Source organism: Halichoeres trimaculatus, unplaced genomic scaffold (genome assembly GCF_033239565.1).
Source record: "Halichoeres trimaculatus isolate MK-OKI-2021-1 unplaced genomic scaffold, fHalTri1.1 fHalTri1_scaffold_12, whole genome shotgun sequence".
NCBI lineage: Eukaryota > Metazoa > Chordata > Actinopteri > Labriformes > Labridae > Halichoeres > Halichoeres trimaculatus.
In genome coordinates this window covers 11606194-11625234 of record NW_027437190.1, presented here as the reverse complement: position 1 = coordinate 11625234, position 19041 = coordinate 11606194, and the positions used below count along the sequence as shown (strand labels likewise).

General features: G+C 40.7%; 1 protein-coding gene across 1 annotated transcript in view; it reads left to right on the top strand.

The window, feature by feature from the left end:
* The window catches only part of znf407 (zinc finger protein 407), a 184102-nt gene that overhangs the window by 103387 nt on the left and 61674 nt on the right, over nucleotides 1–19041 (top strand). The window contains exons 7-8 of the mRNA XM_074684332.1: nucleotides 12746–12829; nucleotides 15808–15928. Of these exons, the coding sequence (XP_074540433.1) occupies nucleotides 12746–12829; nucleotides 15808–15928 (205 nt within the window). The remainder of the gene's footprint in view (nucleotides 1–12745; nucleotides 12830–15807; nucleotides 15929–19041) is intronic.

Sequence of the window (19041 nt, the reverse complement as noted above, 5' to 3'; positions counted from 1 at the left end):
TCTTAGTTTCTACACTTTTATTAAAATAAAAATCAATATTTTATGTGAATTGTAAATACTATACATCCTCCTCACCTCCATTGCCGTAAATGGTGCTGAAGAGCTAACCTGCTGTAAGTTGCCTATAAACTGTATAATAAATAAAATCTCAAAGTGTTTTCAAAATATTTTTTACCTAAACTTGGCGATGTGGGTTTTAATGTCGTAAACATCAAGGTTTAATCTCTACTCTTGGGTCAGTTAGCTTAAAATTATTCGGTGTAGATAAAATGATAATCATAGTCATGTTTTGTGTAATATTAGATTTGTTATGAGTAACATTGGTTACACCGAGTGACATTCATCAGTTTCACCAACTGACCACATCTTTCATCCAGTGTTTTTTTTTTTTTTTGCAACATTAGTTTAATGTCTCAGTAGTTGAAGTGACAAACTTGACAATCTTTATGTTTTTAAGTTAAGTGTATTTATGATACACTGCATCTGACTTTTGTTATTTTAAACACAATAAAATGGAAAAGGTGTTTTCAATCAAATAGTTAACTGGGTAGAATATAGTAATTTACCACAATAATGTGATGTTGTGATATTATCCCATCATGACTCAAGTATTGTGATGCGTATCAGATCGTGAGGTTCTTGCCAATACTCACCCCTAGTTAGAACAAATCTTTTTTGCAGCAATGAGTGATATTTGATACTTGCAATTCTAATGCAGTTTAGTAATACAAAGCAAAACCAAGGATCAATGCAGGCATTGTGATATTAATAAGAAGTTTCAGGGATCACCAACACGGTGCCTGTGGGCACCTGGGCACCCGCAAGAACTACTTAACGCGCCTGCAAGACACGTTCCAAAAAACAGGACTGGTCACAATAGCGCTCATTGTTGTGTAAATTATCAATAATAACTGTGGAATAATTAACATTGACATGTGAGCGGTCTCTTTACATTGTGTTACCTCTATTATTCCTGTTGTTGTTAGTAAAAACAGATCTGTGCAACTTTGTTCAGAAAGTCTCAAAAAGGCTGGTGACCCTTGGTGTAAAGGGATCAGATTAAAGCTTTCCAAACCGAGGAATAAAACAAGAAAACATAACTTGCATTGTATGCGATTGTGTATAAAACATACATTTTTTGACAGAACCTTTTTTTCAGAAGAAATGCTGGTCCATAAATAAACATTTAATTGATTTTCTACAAATACTTCATCAAAAAATCTTTCACAATTTCTAACAGTTCAACGGTGGCAACAGTTGTCTCTGCATGTGTCTGTTCAGCAGAAAAGGACTCTCAAGGCACATTAAAGCTTAGAAAACACAAACTTTTACACATTTTTTACAACAGAGTTTCCTCTCTGTCACATGGGTAATCATTCCACTACAGAAATATCAACAAGAGCTTAAACCACTGCTTTAAAAAGAAAAACTGATTTAAAAAAGTCTGTTGGAAATGTATTGTTATATATAGACATTGCCTTTTCTTCTCTATAACATCCTCTCCTTTCATTCGGGTACATACAGTACAGCACAGTGCACTGTGGGACTGCACTGACTCATGTTTTTTTACTTACTAAAAACTTTGGATAGACAGATGGTGCGGTGGGCGGTGGGAGGATACTGTCTTGAATAATAGCCCCTCGATAGGAGCCCAAGTCAGCCTCTCTGAAAGTGTCTTTATGCTGCAGCCCAGCAGTTTCCCCTCGGCCTCAGTAATGTCCCACACACGGCTCCTTGATGCCCTTTTAAGTCAATGACAGAAGCAGCAGCAGCCAGTGGCCTGACAGCCTGACTGAGCGCTTGCAGGAGAGCCCTCCATCCGTCACGGGTGCCTGCTGTGTGTGCCTGGGTGTGTGAGTGTGTGTGTGTGAGTGCGAGACTTGCTGGATGTTATTTTAAATGTGTTTTAACAGTGATGTAACGTCAAGGCGCCTCTGACATAATTAGACGTTTTATTTTCATTTGTTTCCAGCCCTCATCATTCCCCATCAGGCGGCTGCCGTCACACTGTCACCTAGCTGTCACCTGGAGAGCGTGAGGTGCTGTGTGTGTGTGTGTGTGTGTCTGTATGTATGTGTGTGTGTGAGTTTGGCAGGTGGAAACACAGACTTGAAGAGTGAGTGAAGTGATTGAGATGGAGACAGGAAAGTGATGAAATGCGAGATCTTGAAGGATCAGGGGTGATCACGGAAGGACGTATGAAAACAGGAGAATTAAGATTGAACCTGAAACAACCTCATTTCAGCGAGCTGACTTGATTAGCAACACCCAAAAAAAGCTAACACAGTTTGTTCTCGTCTGACCCCCAACACTCCTTTACCAGTTGTAATTGGTGCAGGGTCGGACGCTTAGCTGCAGCTATACAATCATTGCAATCACATTCCAGCAGCCAACCTGACACACTGAAATATTATCAGCATGTGTGTGATCTGTTTAAAGGTTATAAATCGGCTCCTTCACGGCGCTGAGATGCAATACTAACAAAATAAGTAGGAGACTTTAAAGTTGAACTAATCTGTCCTGGGAACAGTGCAGTCAGTAATGGAAGAGGGATGTGTGTGTGTGTGTTTGAGCGTGTGGGTTATATAGAGGCTCGCAGGACGATGACTAACTGGGGAGTTTGCACAGGAGCTAAGTATAATGTTACACACATTTAGCTCATTCTTAGGAGCTGTAAAACTCTTAATCACTTGGAAAAAAGTACTATCCTCACCAGAATAACTTCATAACAGTGGAGGAATGAGTAAATCTTTTTGTAAGAGTGCATAATTCCTTTATAATCCTTAAAACAGCATTTCTGGTGTCTCAGAACAGCAGCTGGTATCATAATGTCTCGCTAAAACACCCTGAGATGGATCGAGAGGGGGTTAAAGAAATGGACAAAAACAAAGACACAGACATTTGAATTCTTCTGTGGATCCATCATGAAAAACATACAAGAAGCTGCAACAGTTGGATCCAACTTCACAAGACAGAATTGGTAAATGAAGCATTTCTCGAAACAGTCCTCAAGTCAAAGGCACAGCCAACCTTTTAAAGTTTGACTTCTAAAAGTATTTAGGTAGAGCTCTTTCAGTAAGTGGGATTTTAGAGTATGCACCCTATAGATGGAGGATAGAATCTTTGCCACAGTAATCACTGATTCCACTTCTCGCCATAACCATTTGCTGTCTGTCTTCCTCCTCCTCTCCACTTCCCACATTACATGTCTCTTTTTGGTTGTCCTATCCAGTAATAGATGAAAACGCCCAAAAGAAGATTTTTAAAAGATTCAAAAAGAGAAGATTTTCACATTTCAGGAGTAGAGCTGTGGCCATGTCCACAGGTAGCCAGGTATTTGGGAAACCACGTATATTTTTACATGTTTACACCTGTCATCCACGCGAAACCACAGCTTTATGTCACTGAAAACAATGTTTTCTGAAAACTCCGGCCGAAGTGAAGATCTTGGAAAACTTTGTTTTCATGGTTTCGTGTGGACAGCGGTAAATAGAGTTTTTGTTTCTCAAACCTCACAGCTGATTGACGGGGGCTCATTCTGATTGGCTGGAACTGCCAAGTATGGGTTTGGAATGCTTCGAGCCGCACTTATCGGCGGATTTGCCCGCTGCTTGTGGATGAAAGTATTTTTAAAAGACAAACCAGGGAGGGGGATTCATTTTTGAAAATACCCAACTACGTGTGGACATGGCCATAGAAACATTAAATGACACATGCTTTACCTGCTCTTACTAAAATTCCCCCACCTTGAGAGCCCTTAACTTGGTCAAAATCCAGCTCAGGCCAATACAAGCTCTTTACATTAACCTCATTTAAACAAACAAATAAGGAAAAGATCTATAAATAAGCAGTTGGTATTTGAATCAGAAAATGTAGCTAAGCTAACAGGCTACTGGTTTGGAAATGTTTTACCAAATGTTGTCTGACTGTATAAAACATAACAGCAGTGATATTACTCATTGGTTTCTGAAAATCCAACTATTGTCACAGACCTAGTGTAACTTTCGGTCAATGTAACCATTAGGGATGCACGATATTGGAATTTTGCAGATATCAGATATGCTGATATATCGAAACCCCTTTTGGCCGATACCGATACCGATACCGATAGTCACAAGTTTGTTTGTTTTTTCACTGTAAAGAAAGCTAAATCTATCCTGTACTGGAATTTATATGTTATTCTAATTGTGTCTTATTTGTTTAAGAAACACACATAAAACAAGACAAAAAACATTTGATTTTACCATAAATAAGAAATGTATTATTTTTTCAAACTCAAAACATTCAGTATTGAAATACAGAAAAATAATTGCTTTGGATCACATGAACTTTAAATGTACAATGCATTTTTACACATAACCAAGTTGCATTTGATTATTTTAGAGCTACTGTAACAACCTGGTGACAGACACAGAGCTCTGCAGTGCAAATAAATGAAGTGCTACATTTTATTTAAGGAGCTTATTTAGATGGAAAATAATAATTATCCTAACTGAATAGCACCTTATCGGCTGTGCCTATCGGCAGAAATTTTTATATCTGCTGATACCGATGAACATGTTTTTAAGCTTTTATCAGCCGATACCGATATTGTGCCGATAATATCATGCATCCCTAGTAACCATGTTTTAAGAAGTCATTCACACTGAAGTTTAACTCAACTGAGGAATAAACTTTTGAAACAAAAACTGTATTTGAACCAGGCTGGGTGGTACTTCTTTGGGCCTCAAGGAGCAGCAGTCTTTTGCTCATCTGTGTTGGCTTATTTTTCAGCACCAGTGGTTGCAGAAAACTGTTGGTTGTTAATCGGAAAACCATACTACCAGCTTCTGTCATAATCAAGCTTCTCTTTTTAAAAGACATGATTTAACCCTGCTTCTGAAGCATGTATTTGGCATGTGTCATGTGGGGAGGGATACTGTGGAAGGCCCAGCATCAGTAATAAAATGGACAAAACCTATCAAAAAGTCAGTTATTGTAAACAGTAAAAATAATCAAGAAAGCTCAACAATACAGTTTTTTTTCTCTGCATTTGGCACCCATAACTACATTGTAGCCAAACAAAAACCAAGACAGAAGTGTCCCAAACAAAAAAATGTCACATTTCATCATCCTGTGGATAGAGTTGCTGGCTGTGACATGCAGCGCCCCCCCCCCCTTTACCAAAAAGGAAAAAAAGTTAACACCTCCGCTTTCCTTCTCCTGCCTCTAACAGGATTCATTGTTCCTCTCTGATTTGTGTGTTTTTTATGTTAATCACTCCCTCCTCACACACCAGTCGCGTCTGAGGGAGGAGGGCGGGGGTGGGATGGTGGGGGGGTGGATTCAGTGGTCGTCAGCCGCCAGGGTCATTTGTAACGGCTGATGAATGAGCGACTCAAATAAATAAATAAGTGCACTGCATCTGACCCACCCAGCGTTTCCCAGGCTCCTGGGTGTTGTGGAGGGGGGAGTGGGGGAGGTAGAGGAGGGTTGAACACAGCGACGGGGCCACAATTGATTTCCTCATTGCTTCAGTTTGTCGCTTAATCTGGCGATATGCTGATAAATCTTCGCACTTTGTCAATTAATTTCCCTGAAAAATGAGACCCAAAATGGCGAGCACATCAATACAGCAGCGGATTCCGTGTCAAAAATTAAGCGGTAAAATTAATTGCCCTCCCATTCGCTCCTGCTAAAACATAACTAATGAGGGAGGCAATTATAGCTGCATACAGACGCCTCCAGGGTTATTTAAAACACACACACACTCATAGATATATAAATATATATGTATCCTCACACACATGTAAGGAGAGGTTGTATATTTTGACTTCAAAGTTCTTTTATTGTCTGACAAAAAGGGATTTTTAATTCAAGCAGCAGGCCGAGTGTTGATGTGCATCATGGGAACAAAAGAGAAGTGATGTTGCCAAAAAAAAGTTCAGCTGCCCTTGTTGCACATAAACAGAATGTGTCGTTAAGATTTTGGCTACACCTGGTTGTACTTCATTCATAAGGATGTGAATGGCTTGATTTGTGTGTGTGTTTACAACTGTGTGTGTGTGTCTGGCCTGTTTATCTGCAAAGGTACAGCGGCTGTTTGTTTCGAGTTCAGAGTTTAAAGGAATAATTGAGCTCAGGTTAGAGTGAGTTCAACGTTTCACCTGATAACGAAGGTGCGTAGAGATCAGGTTTATAAATAAAGGTTAAGTGTTATTTGTGTACTGCTCAAAGGAAGAGGTCACGGTCGGTGAGGTCCTGCTGTGTGTTGGGGGATCATGCGGTTTTATCCAGTCAGATCCTCCAGCGCTGACAGCATGTCACTCTCCCACCACCCCTCCTCAGCATCCCCACCCGGGTCCTCAGAGGGCTCCTCGCCGCAGAACAGCAGATGAAAAGCACACATGTAATTTATCGCCAACGTTTCCTCCTCAAGAATAATTGTGGCGACTACGGCTGGGCGCAGGGATCGATGGCTATGGATTTTTCTGTGGTGGGGTCTTGTAGCGTTGGGCGTAATGAGAGATGGGAGGGAGGGAGGAGGAGTGGGAGAGGGACTAGTGCTGTTTTTCTGATAGGGGAAAAAAGGTCTGACCAGATCCTTAGTAACTCATGTAGAGTTTAGAGACACAGGGTAGAGACTTTTTGTTTCCCTGTTTACGTGGTCCATCATGAACACAAAACTGCCTTCCAAAACGTAAGACAAGTAATATTTATCTCTTTCTCTTTTTCTGTTCTTCTCATTGGTTTGTTGTAGGAATGCTCAGCTTCATGAAACCTTATGTTCAGTGGTAGATATTTGAGGTGTCATGTTACCAAAGTTTTGATGTTTGATAGTAGATGTAAAATCAAACAGTATCAATACTTTGTTCAGTGCCAAGGCAGTGAAAATCAAACTCTCAGTTCCCAAATTTGTTGTTTTGTCATTTTTTATTTCAACATTCACATTGAGCTGGTGTACAAAACACAACTGAAAACAAACCAACATTTAATTTACATGTAGTAGCAGTTAAGTGTGAAGGGAAAAAGATTTAAAAAAGACTAATCATGTCACTCAAACTAATACGTTAACTTTGAACTACCAGTTATTATAAAGTACTTTGCTTAAAAAAATAATTCAAAGGGACCACGTCACGTGGCTGTGTCTCTCCTCTGCTCCCCGTCCACTTTCAGCAGCTTTAATGTCTTTATTAGATGTCAAAAGGACTTAATAAAAGATTGATATTTGTGATGATGTGAGTAAAAAGAGTTAGCTGTGTAGTGGCTGTGACGGAGGGACGAGCAGAGACACACAGCAGTCAGAGAAAGCACAACTCTGGCAGCAAACAGACTGAATCTAATACCATCCTGGGTATCTGAGCAGAGGTGTTGATGCATTTTAAGAGTATAGATGCTGAGATGCAACCTTAAGTTCGCCTCTTTTTGTTTCAGTTTGACGCTTTGTTTGCTTATCTTTATGCAGATTGACCACCACCACTCACATGCTCTCTGTCTCCCACCTTTGAATGCAGCAGCTTAGGGTTAAAATAAAAACATGCATCATTATTCAAATCATGATGTGATGGTGGTTGAACATTTGCGACAGTTAGGCACAAAAGTAATAAATAATTTTTGCTCAGCTTTGCTTTAGTTGTGAATATTTAAAAAGGTAAATCTTGAAGGTTATTAACTTCAGTTTATTTTTGGAGTGTGTACCTCCATCATTTGTGCCCTGGGCTATCTGGAACAGTTCCTCGCTTGTCAGAGAAAACTTGTCAATCATATGTAATCTTCTCTCCTTTCCTTCTTCCTCTGCTAATAATATTTTTTATACCATCAATCCACACACAAAAAAAAAACTTTAAACATAAAGAATATGAAATGTATCTCTTTCTGAAACTAATTTTTCAACTGATATTTTTAGACATATACATTTGGGAGAAATGCAATTGTAAGGGGTTTATTGCATGTAACCAAAGCAAGCAGCAGAATGGATATTAATTTATATTAAAGCCGTGTTCATTTAAAGGGCATTCACAGTGGTGTTGGAAGTAAACCTGTGTGAAAAGGCTAACGAATGCACCTTTTTAAGGCTGTTTTTCTCCTCTCTAAGTGGCACTGCATTAAAACTCTTCTCACAGTCGAGTGGCTTTAAATGGGTGCAATAGAAGAAACTTGAAGCTGCTTTGTCTCTGCGGACTCACTGAAAGCTGCTATCTGTGCAGAAGAGGAGCAGAGCACCGCTGAGGCCCAGCTGGAAGAGTCACCCAAATGTGTTAGCAGTGTGTGGCGAGAGCTCGGGGTTCAGCATCAGCATTTAGATGAATATTTAAGTGACGCATTGAGAGTCTATATGTTAGGATGTGTGCTATCTGTAATGTCTACATGCACATGTGCTGATACACAACACGTGCATGTATGGAAATGTATTATCAGCGCTCCACATGCGGAGTGATTTGTGTGTCTGAATACGGCTCAGGTTGCAGGTGTTGTGTATGGTGTATGTGCCTTTGCTTACCTGAGTGAATCCTACCACAAAAAGCTACTGTGTTTGTGTCTGTGTGTGTGTGGCTGCATGAATGTGTGTAAGAGAGAAAGACAGAGAGAGACCATCATGCTGTTAATGACGGAGCCAGATGCAGGGAAGAGAGGAGGAGTGTAAAAAAGCTCTCCACGCTCCCCATCTGGAAGGCATCGCCCCCAAATGAAGTTGTACAAAACCATCCCATTGATAATAAAGCTAATTTTTATGGCTCTGACAAGTATGTAATTATGTTCAGCGGTGCTTTTCAGATTTTATCACAGTCAATAAACCACACTGGCAATTTCCCGTCCCCCATTTGACATATTTACACGGATCCATCTGATTGGAGGAATTAGTTAGCTGTGAGAGCTCTGATGGATATACACTAGTGATCTGTGACTTCTGCTTGGCTCATCTGTTAGCCAACTAGACCCTCTGCTCATCTGTTCAGTCTGTCTTTCTCTCTCTCGCTTTCTGCCTTCCTCCTCCTTCACACATTCCTCCCAATCCATCAACACAATATTCTCTTCTTCTCCGTCTCTATTTGAGCTTTCACTCTCTTGCTCAATGGCTCTTTAGTTTGAGTCCAGAGTGAAGAGAGCATCACTCATTCCTGCATCCATCAGACTTTTCCACTCAAGCTTCAAGGATTTTATGAATCTTCTTAAATAGACTCTCAGTTATTATCACCCACTGATATTTGAAGTTGTAATTTTACTATTTAATCATATTTGCTTTGATTAATTTGAACACGACTTGAAATGAACAACTACCAGTGACAGATTAATGATACTCAGCAATATTTGTTGAATCGGGACAAAGAAAAATATCTGAAAAGATTACAAACTGGTATTTTATACCCCTCTAATTATATTTGAGTTCATTTTATGACACTTGATCTGAATCTGAATTCTCATCAAGATTTCTGTTGATAAAAAGCACACTACTATTAAGAATAAAAACATGTTAAGCTTTAATCATTTTTACAAAGCTCAAGTGGAATGACTCTTTAAATATGGAAGGTTGAGTGTCTTTCACAGTTGAATTTCCTGTTTTTTAGTTGTTAGGCTGCTGGGCATGCCAGCTTTTATTTAAACCACTATTAAGGTAGTTGGTATCTTCCTAACACAGTAAGGGGAACTGGATGTGTTGTGTGAAGGATTGGTTGGTGTGTATCTGTGTGGCCGACTGGCCATTTGATCTCGTACCTACACATCAAAGTGCACATTTATTCAAAACTTACTGAGCCTCCTGATTTGAATGGATTTGAATGTGATTTTATCACCACTACTGTGCAGTTTGGCACTTAGTGTATCAGTGTTTGCCATCAGCGTGAGTAAATATGGGTGGATAGGTGAATGTGACATGCCCAAGCTGCAACCTCTGGTCTAAGAATATGAGACACTGCAGAAGTGCTAAAACCTGCTGTTTCTCAAGTGTCTGCTTGAGGCTGGCTCCGGAAGTACCGGAAGTAACATACACACCAAGCCAAAAGAGCTGTTTTTACAGCAGAAATTAACCTGTTTACAGCCTGGTTCAAAAGATGTCTCCCAATTGAATTGCTTATTTTACTACTGGCACACACTGTACAGGGGGGTGATTTTTTTTTTATTCAGCAGTTCAGATGATTTTAAGATCCTGAGCTCACCCAATCAGCACCACAGCTCAGGTCATGTGACTTTTGGGCACCCTATTGCTGTACTCGAAGCCCTCCACCACTTCCAGTATGGCCATGATAGCTGATTTGCTTCAAAATCTGTTTCAGGAGCAGACAGGTGACGTCAGGAGACCACATTCATTAATTATACAGTCCATGAACATGCCATGTTAGCCACTAAAAGTGGTTCCGAAAACTAGCCAAGCCCTGTAGACATGCTGTTATTTTCCCATGTATGTAAGATTATTTGACTGCTTCAACCAGTCTGGCCTTCCATTATCATAACACTGAACAAACTAAAGTGGATCATGCCGTACTGCACATACCCAAAGCAAAGTCCTGTAGAGTGGCTCACATGCCCAGTCAGATGACGAAACACAATCAAGCCAAATTACTTGAAGGAAATTTTTTTACCGGATGTGTGCAAAACTTTGTGTTAGGGGTACAAAGATGAGTTGTTAGCTCAACTTTGAGTTTAAAGAATGCTGCCATATTCAAAAGGACAGTTTTTCTCACACACCAACAAAACCTGGGCGGGCTTCCCAAATACATATGCTGAGCATCTTAAAACTTTCCTTTTTCTATCCTTTTGAGATTCAAACAATTAATGAACTCTACAATCATCATCACTCTGTGTTCCTTGCATATGATAAGCAGAAGTACCTGACACATGTTCTGTAGCAAGTGCCCAGAGGGAGAGGACAATGTCAGTTATTTTGAAAGATCTACGTTTCTGGATTGAAGCACATGGTTACCTATCTCATCCATGGATCACCTGATGTGATAAGGAAACATTGAGTTGAACATTTCAGACAGATGTGTGTTATTTGGACATATTTGCAACATGTGCTGCTGCTGTTGAATATTGTCAAAATAACAGAGAGGGGGAAACATTTGGGGGTAGGACAGGACACACTGCTGAGTGTGTGAACAGAGATAAGCTGTAAGATAAGATAAGATAAAACTTTATTGATCCACAGGGGATAAATTGTTTTGTTGCAGCATACATCAAGTGAGAAATAAGAGCAGCATGGTGAAATACAGTTTGATACACTAAGCTAACTGGCAACGATACAGTAAAATAAAATAAAGTGGAGTCAGTTGGAGCAGACTATATTAATTAACATACTGTAACAAACATAACATCACTGTAGATGCATTGTGCGTTTTTGGGACGATTTCTTGGAAAAAGTAAGATGAGAAAATTTAAGCTTTGAACATGCACTACTGAAACAATATGATGCAGACTCACCAGCCACTTCATTAGGTACACCTTGTTAGTACCGGGTTGGACCCCCTTTTGCCTTCACAACTACCTTAATCCTTTGTGGCATAGATTCAACAAGGTACTGGAAGCATTCCTCACAGAGATTGGTCCATATTGACATGATAGCATCACACAGTTGCTGCAGATTTGTCGGCTGAACATCCATGATGAGAATCTCCCGTTCCACCACATCCCAAAGGAGCTCTGTTGGATTGAGATCTGGGGACTGTGGAGGCCATTGGAGTTCAGTGAACTCATTGTCACGTTCAAGGAACCAGTCTGAGATGATTCCAGCTTTATGACATGGAGCGTTATCCTGCTGGAAGTAGCCATCAGAAGATGGGTACACTCTGCTCATAAAGGGATGGACATGGTCAGTAACAGTACTCAGGTAGGCTGTGGACTTTAAACCATACTCAGTTGGTACTAAGGGGCCCAAAGTGAGCCAAGAAAATATCCCCCACACCATCACACCACCAGCAGCCTGAACCTTTGATACAAGGCAGGATGGATCCATGCTTTCATGTTGTTGACGCCAAATTCTGACCCTACCATCAGAATGTCACAGTGGAAATCCAGACTCATCAAACTAGGCAACGTTTTTCCAATCTTCTATTGTCCAGTTTTGGTGTTGCTGTGTGAATTGTAGCCTCAGTTTCCTGTTCTTTGCTGACAGGAGGGTCACCCGGTATGGTCTTCTGCTGCTGTAGCCCATCTGCCTCAAGGTTGGACGTGTTGTGTGTTCAGAGATGCTCTTCTGCAGACCTCGGTTGTAACTAGTGGTTATTTGAGTTACTGTTGTCTTTCTATCAGCTGGAACCAGTCTATCCATTCTCCTCTGACCTCTGGCATCAACAAGACATTTTGGCCCACAGAACTGCCGCTCACTGGATAGTTTCTCTTTTTGGGACCACTCTCTGTAAACTCTAGAGATGGTTGTGCGTGAAAATCTCAGTAGATCAGCAGTTTCTGAAACACTCAGACCAGCCCATCTGGCACCAATCTTGACCATGTCCACATTCCTAGATGCATTGAGTTGCTGCCATGTGATTGGCTGATTTGAAATTTGGGCTGACCAGCAGTTGGACAGGTGTGCCTAATAAAGTGACTAGTGAGTGTATGTAAGTACTAAAAAAAAAAAAAAAAAAAACATATTTATCCTACCCATTCTATCCAATAAAGGCACAAAGGCCCCCCAAAATGATGGTTTCCTTTTCCTATGTTGACACATTTTAAGATTATTTCAAACAACTTTCTGCCATGTATTTTTTTTTTCCTAGTCTCTAGCCAAGAGACCCTGATGATTTCTCCTCCTTCTCTCAATCTGTCTCTGTAGGAGAGAAGTCTTATCTGTGCGACCTGTGTGGTTTTGCTGGAGGCACAAGACACGCCCTTACCAAACACAGACGCCAACACACAGGTAAGCAACAACACACACACCCTGAACTCATGTCTGAAACTAATTTAAGCACCCACACACCATGTATGTTTGGACCTTTATAATCTCTCCCAGTGATTGGCACTTCACGATCTTCACAGTCACTTTTTTTTTTCCGTTATACTGTTAGAAGCAGTTTGCTGTCTTTCTCTCCCTCTCTCTCTCTCACACACACACTGACACAAACACACACACTCAGGGACATCAGTGTGACATGCTGCTGTCAGTGATAGGCATGTGTACCAGTATGGCTGACTGAATCTGAGATTTTTAATTTCAGTTATCATTTCACCATGTCATTCTGTCGCTTAGGGAAATTGCATTTTTCAGATAGGCTGTCAATAACGAGTGTGTTTTTGGAAATTGGGATAGTGAAACAAATACTGTTCTTAACCGTTGTCTGGCAGGCGTCCAAGGATCAAGAAATCTGTTATAAATATTCATTTAGGTTTTCATAATTCATTTTGTTTGCTCCTCACTTTCTCTGCCATTTTCCCCTGAAACCTCCAATTTCTGTCCTCTTCCCCTGCGATGACATGTGTCAATTCCACTGATTAAGCTTCACATTTAAATCTGTTGTCACACAGCTGAATATGAAGGAGCCACCCTGCCTGACAGAGTTTTCCTGTCAAAGTTTGACTGATATAGAATTTTAAGGCCACTTTTAGTGCCAACATTTTTTGTGGAAACCAGCCAAAAAAATGTAAATGTAATTCTTGTTGGGATGTAAATGTCACTGATGCTATTTTAGCTAACACCAGACAACAGAAAAGTCAGCTGGATAGCCAACTGTCAAACTTGTGAAAGGCTGAGAAGGTTGGCAGGTTGTAAAGGCAGGATCAAGACTTACTAACTCATTGACTGCCAGTCATTTTCAGAGCATCTTGAACAATCTTTTAAGACCCAAAGAATAATGGGTTCTATGACTATGTAGAAACTGAAACCTCCTGGAAAGAAAAGGCCCTCCTTTTTCCCGTTTTCGGTTTAAAAAAAAACAGAGGAAGCGTACTCCTCTAGATCACGCTTGTTGCGGGTGCTCCATCCTTCGATCCTCTCCATGATCACTGTTGTCTTTTCTCACGATCCCAACACTTTTTCTCCAAACTACCGCAACACATTCCCAGTTCGAGCATGAGCTGTCTGAGCTTTTCTGATTTGCAGCGTCTCGCCGTGTCACTATCATCTCACAACTTCTTCTCATATCTATGCTGATCTCTCATCCAAAGAGCGCAAGTTGTTTACAAGCCTGACATTGATTGACAAGCTTCGCCAGACCCTGCCTCCCAAAATATAATTGACTTCTGTAGACGCAGCAAATAGTTGTAACCAAATTGGCGTCTATAGATGTCAATGGCAGCCTGACGACTTCCTCCCAGCACGCTCAGAACTCTGGCCTATGAATCTGGCAGATTGTGCTTTTTCAGGGCTTTTGCAGTTAAAAAAAAATCTGTGTTTTACTCGCACTGGTGTTTTAGAAAAACCTTATTTCAGCCTCTGAAGCTCGATGTTTTAGCTGCTGTCTCTTTAGGGCTCCCTTCTCCACAGACCCCCTTCACTCTGATTGGCCTGCATTGGAGGCCAGTCAGGGGCAAATTTATATGCAGACCTTGATGTTCTTATATCAGCCCCTGCAGTTCGTCAGGAACAAGTAAGGAGATCTTCATGGCAATTAACTCATAATTTCAGAAAATCTCAAAAAGAACTTGTGCTATCTCTAGTTCCAGCCCCATCAAATCAAAAAAGTTACCTTATTTTTTTCTTTTTCCTTTTTTCCCTTTTCCTTCCTTTCTTTTTTCCTTAACCCTTTCAGGCTTAAATTAAGTTCTAGTAACAGAAGAAATCAGTTTTTTTCCCTTTTCATCCCTTCTCCTTTCTTTTCCTTCACTCCACCCTCCCCTTCGTAACATCAATCCAATCTATATTGCTGACACGTAAAGTGCTTAAATATATATATATATATATATATATATTCAGGAATCATCTTATGCAATTTTGGTTTCAAATTAATGGAGGTTGACAGTGAATCTTACATGAAATTGATGCCTTGAAAATCTGTTTCGGTGTAACCAAGGAGGCAGCCATGTTGGAAGTGACACAGCTCTGCCAGTTGGTGGGATAGTGGGAAACTGTTTGTTGCTAATGGGCAACTAAGTTCTGCAGTGGTGCTTCTGAGAGAAAAAAGGCTCATAAAGTGAAGATGTGGAGTAATTAGGTAAGTAGCAATTAGCTGTTGCAAATCTACAACATCTGCCTTGAAAGGGTTAAGGCTGTGTAACAAAACATGATTTGGTATTGTGCTTTAAATACAAAGGCACAACGACTCCTGAAAGCAAGGCTCACTGATACCTGAAAGACAAATTTTTGTAACTTTAAGTAGTCAACAGATTTGTGGGTCACAAAAAAACTGGCTGTCGTGAAGTATTTTACAGGATGACATCCTACTGTTGTCCTACAGTGTTTTTTTGATGACTGTGGTGCACAAACATATGATTATTCTCCCAAAGATGTAACATGTAAAAGCTTATAGGGTCCGTGTTTGAATGAGCAACACGTTGTTTTCTGTTTGAAGCAGAAATGAGGTATTTACACAGAAACTTAATCCATGTTTTCATTTTGATGGTATGGAAAAATCAATTTTTGGTACAGTTTTCAGAGTCTTGTCAACTGTAACCAGACATGTCCATGGAAAATGCTCACCAAGAAATGTTTCAATTACATATGAAAATTTTAGACAGTTTCCGGTTGAAGACGTAATGTTTTGCTGCCAAAACTAAGAGTCTTATGTATGTATGACATTTTAAACTCTGAAATATGAACAAGCAGGTACTTAATCTTATTGAACAGAGCCAGTAAAGCAGTGTTTTCTATTAAATATTGTGTAAGTTAGTTGTTTCCTTTTCAGTGTTTGTTAAACATTCATGTCCTCTCAGTCTCATCTCCACTGTCTGTCTGCCCCACAGGAGAGAGACCCTTCAAATGTAAGCTCTGCGACTTTGCCTCCACCACACAGTCCCACCTCTCAAGGCACAAACGGATCCACACTGGGGAGAAACCATACCGCTGCCCCTGGTGCGACTACAGGTACCGGCTCATTGACCCGCACACGCTTGGTGGCGCTGATGGCCGCCATTGTGGCACTGATGATCAAGGGTTGATAGGTGGGAGGAGGAGGGGCTGCGGGGGGTGCAAAAGTGAGCTCGTGTGTGTGATGGTGAGATAGCAGGTGGCATTGTTGGGTAGTTTGGAGGGGTGTGTTAATGCTTGAGGTTTTGTGTGAGCGTGTGTGTGAGTGTGTGTGTGTGTGTGTGTGTGTGTGTGTGTGTGTGTGTGTGTGTGTGTGTGTGTGTGTGTGTGTGTGTGCGAGTGTGTGTTTGTGTGTGGGAAGAGGGGGCGGGAGAGGTGGAGGGCAGACAGGTCTAATCTCCACAGCGTGGCTCCATCTCATCACTCTGCCATCATCAACAGGCCCAGCTAGATCTCACACTGATACACACACACACACACACACACACAAACACACACACATACACACACGCACAATGTCACTGTCACTGGCAGGTCCCTGTCATTAAAACACCATCATACCACATCAGTAATTACACAGGAAATTGTCGGTGAAATTGAAAAAGTTTTGGCTGGCGTTGCACATCTCCATCTCTCTTTCTCTTCCTCCTCTCTTTCTCTTTCCACCCCCCCCCTCTTGCTCTTACTCTTTCATCCTTTGCTTCCTCGTCGGCTTGTGGCAGAGGAGTGTGAAAGGGAATGATCTCAAACCCATCATTGGTTTTAGATGTACTCTTCATTCGTTTTTTCCCCTCTGTGACAAAGTCATTTCAGCAGCTGGCTACACCTGCTCCGCTGCAGTGAAGCGCTCCTCTCATTCTGTAAGCGGTCCAACTCAGAACGAAACGCAGAGAAGTAATAACTGTGGTCAGACTCTCATTCTGAAATCATCAAGAGATTATCTCTCCTTGTGACTGAAGTTTGAAGGTGTCTCCTGGCTGTACCATGATCATCCAGTGTTTTGGGGTGATATTTTTTATAATTCTGGTTAATAAGAGTAAATTTAAGTGTCATTTAGCTGCAAAAAAATACACAGACACATGCTCTAAAACTGGGTTTCTCAAAGTGGGGTCCCAGGACTCCCAGGGGTCCACAAACCATAGCTTGGGGGTCTGTGGAATAATTCAAAAACCATTGTAAAAGTTTGCTATATCACTAAAAAAGCATAACAACAAACTGGAAGCTCTTGCACCGTGGAAATCAGCCTTTCTATTCTTTCTAATTCTCTCACCCAATTTAGTTTTGTGCCTTGAGATCAATTTCATATGATTGTGACACGTTTATCACTTTATAGTTTGCAGCATGAGAAAAAAAAATTAAACAAACAAAAAAAACACCTTGGTCCAGTGGTGTTCACAGACTTTTCGGACAGGGGTGAAAAGAAGAAAAAAAGGCACACACAACGTGCGTTTTTGTCTCAGAAGAGAGCAGTTTATCATATTTTAACCACCCAAAAGGGCAGATAAGTGTGTTTTGTCAACCAGGAAGGCACTTTGGCACGTGATTTGGTGCCTGAGAGGTCACTTTAGTGTGCAGTTTTTGCCCCAAAACGGCCACTTCAGAGCACGTTTTGGCCACGACGAGGGCACTTGAGTGCATGTTTTTCAACAATTAGGTCTTGAGGAGGGCGACCCCCCCCCCCCTTTGTGCACACCACTGCCTTGGAATCAACATTTTCTCAAAGTTTACTAAATGTATTACTCGAAAGTATACACCTAGCTTAAAACTAGTGTTGCTCCTTGAAAAAATTACTAACCTGAAAGGGGTCCGTGGTCTACAAAAGTTTGAGAAACCCTGCTCTACATGAGATCAGCAAGAGGGATAGAGAGATGATGTCTGTTGCAATTTATTCAATGGATTAACTGTGATACGACACCCTGTGTTAAATACAGACAGTCTTTAAGTATTGTTTTAAAAGTTTTTGAGTTCCTTTTAGGAGGCCTTCACCCCATCTTCATTCCCATTTTGCACCGATGAACTCTTTACTCATGCTCTTGCTTTCACATTGATAGTAGAGCCAAAGAGAGCCGGAAACATGTTTTAAATTCCTACTACTACCAGGACAGCAAAGCAATGTTGTAACAAAGCAAATCAGTGAGATGAAAGATTTATACAAGTTATCCTAGTAATCTACAGAGGGCGCTATCTACCTCTGACTTCAGTCGAGTATGCACCACTAAGTGTTTACGTTTTAGCGTTTTTTTAACTGGTGCCAACCTGCAATTACAGGGTTAGGGTTAAACTCTCCCTCCTTCCTGATCCTTGTGAAGGCTGCATGTTGCAGTAAACCCACACCTGTCCATCAGGTAACCAAGAGAAAGAGGAATGATGTGATGAAATAAAATCAAAGATTTCTACAAAGCATACTCGCTTTTTTGACATTTTTTCTTATATATACCTAGCTAACAAAGGTTTTGTGAAGGCTCCTTTTGCTTCTTTTCAAAATTAAAGCCAGTGTGCTATCAAAGCACAAAATAAAGGTGTCTGTTTGTTAGGCAGTAAACAGAAAACTAAAAGGATCACAAATAACAGTTTTAATGAGACATCTCTGTTTTAAAGCTCAAACATAAACTGGATTACTTACATCCTGAGAAGAATCATGAACAAACCACCCTGAAAATCCAGCTTTGTGATCCGTGTTATGTTGTGAGTTGAATGCATCGTTTCATCCCTACACTTTTCACACTGACATACAAGGCTGTTTCCTCTGAAAGTAAATAAAAATAACAAAGTGCTGTGTTTTAGACTTAAGGTTTTATCGCTGTAACCTGTGGCTCTGGGCCCACAAATATCTTCAAGGTTAAATATCTCATCAACCATTGGCTGGATTACGGTGACGTTTTGAATACTTGTTTATGGTGCTACAAGGGGTTCATCTCACTGGTTTTAAGTTGCCGCAGACTTCTCATCCACAAGCATCCTTTCAGTGTGTTGAAATAAGAATGCGATCACTTGCTAAGCAGGTTTTTTCTGTTTGTCATGTCACTGATAGCATCATAGTAAGCAGACATTGAAAACAAGTATATCCTCAGAGAGCTGCTCCAGAGGCTACAGACCGGGTAACACAACAGGCACACGTGATAAACTGAAGCTCTGCTAAAGAACTGTGTGGTTATTTTGGTTTGTAGATG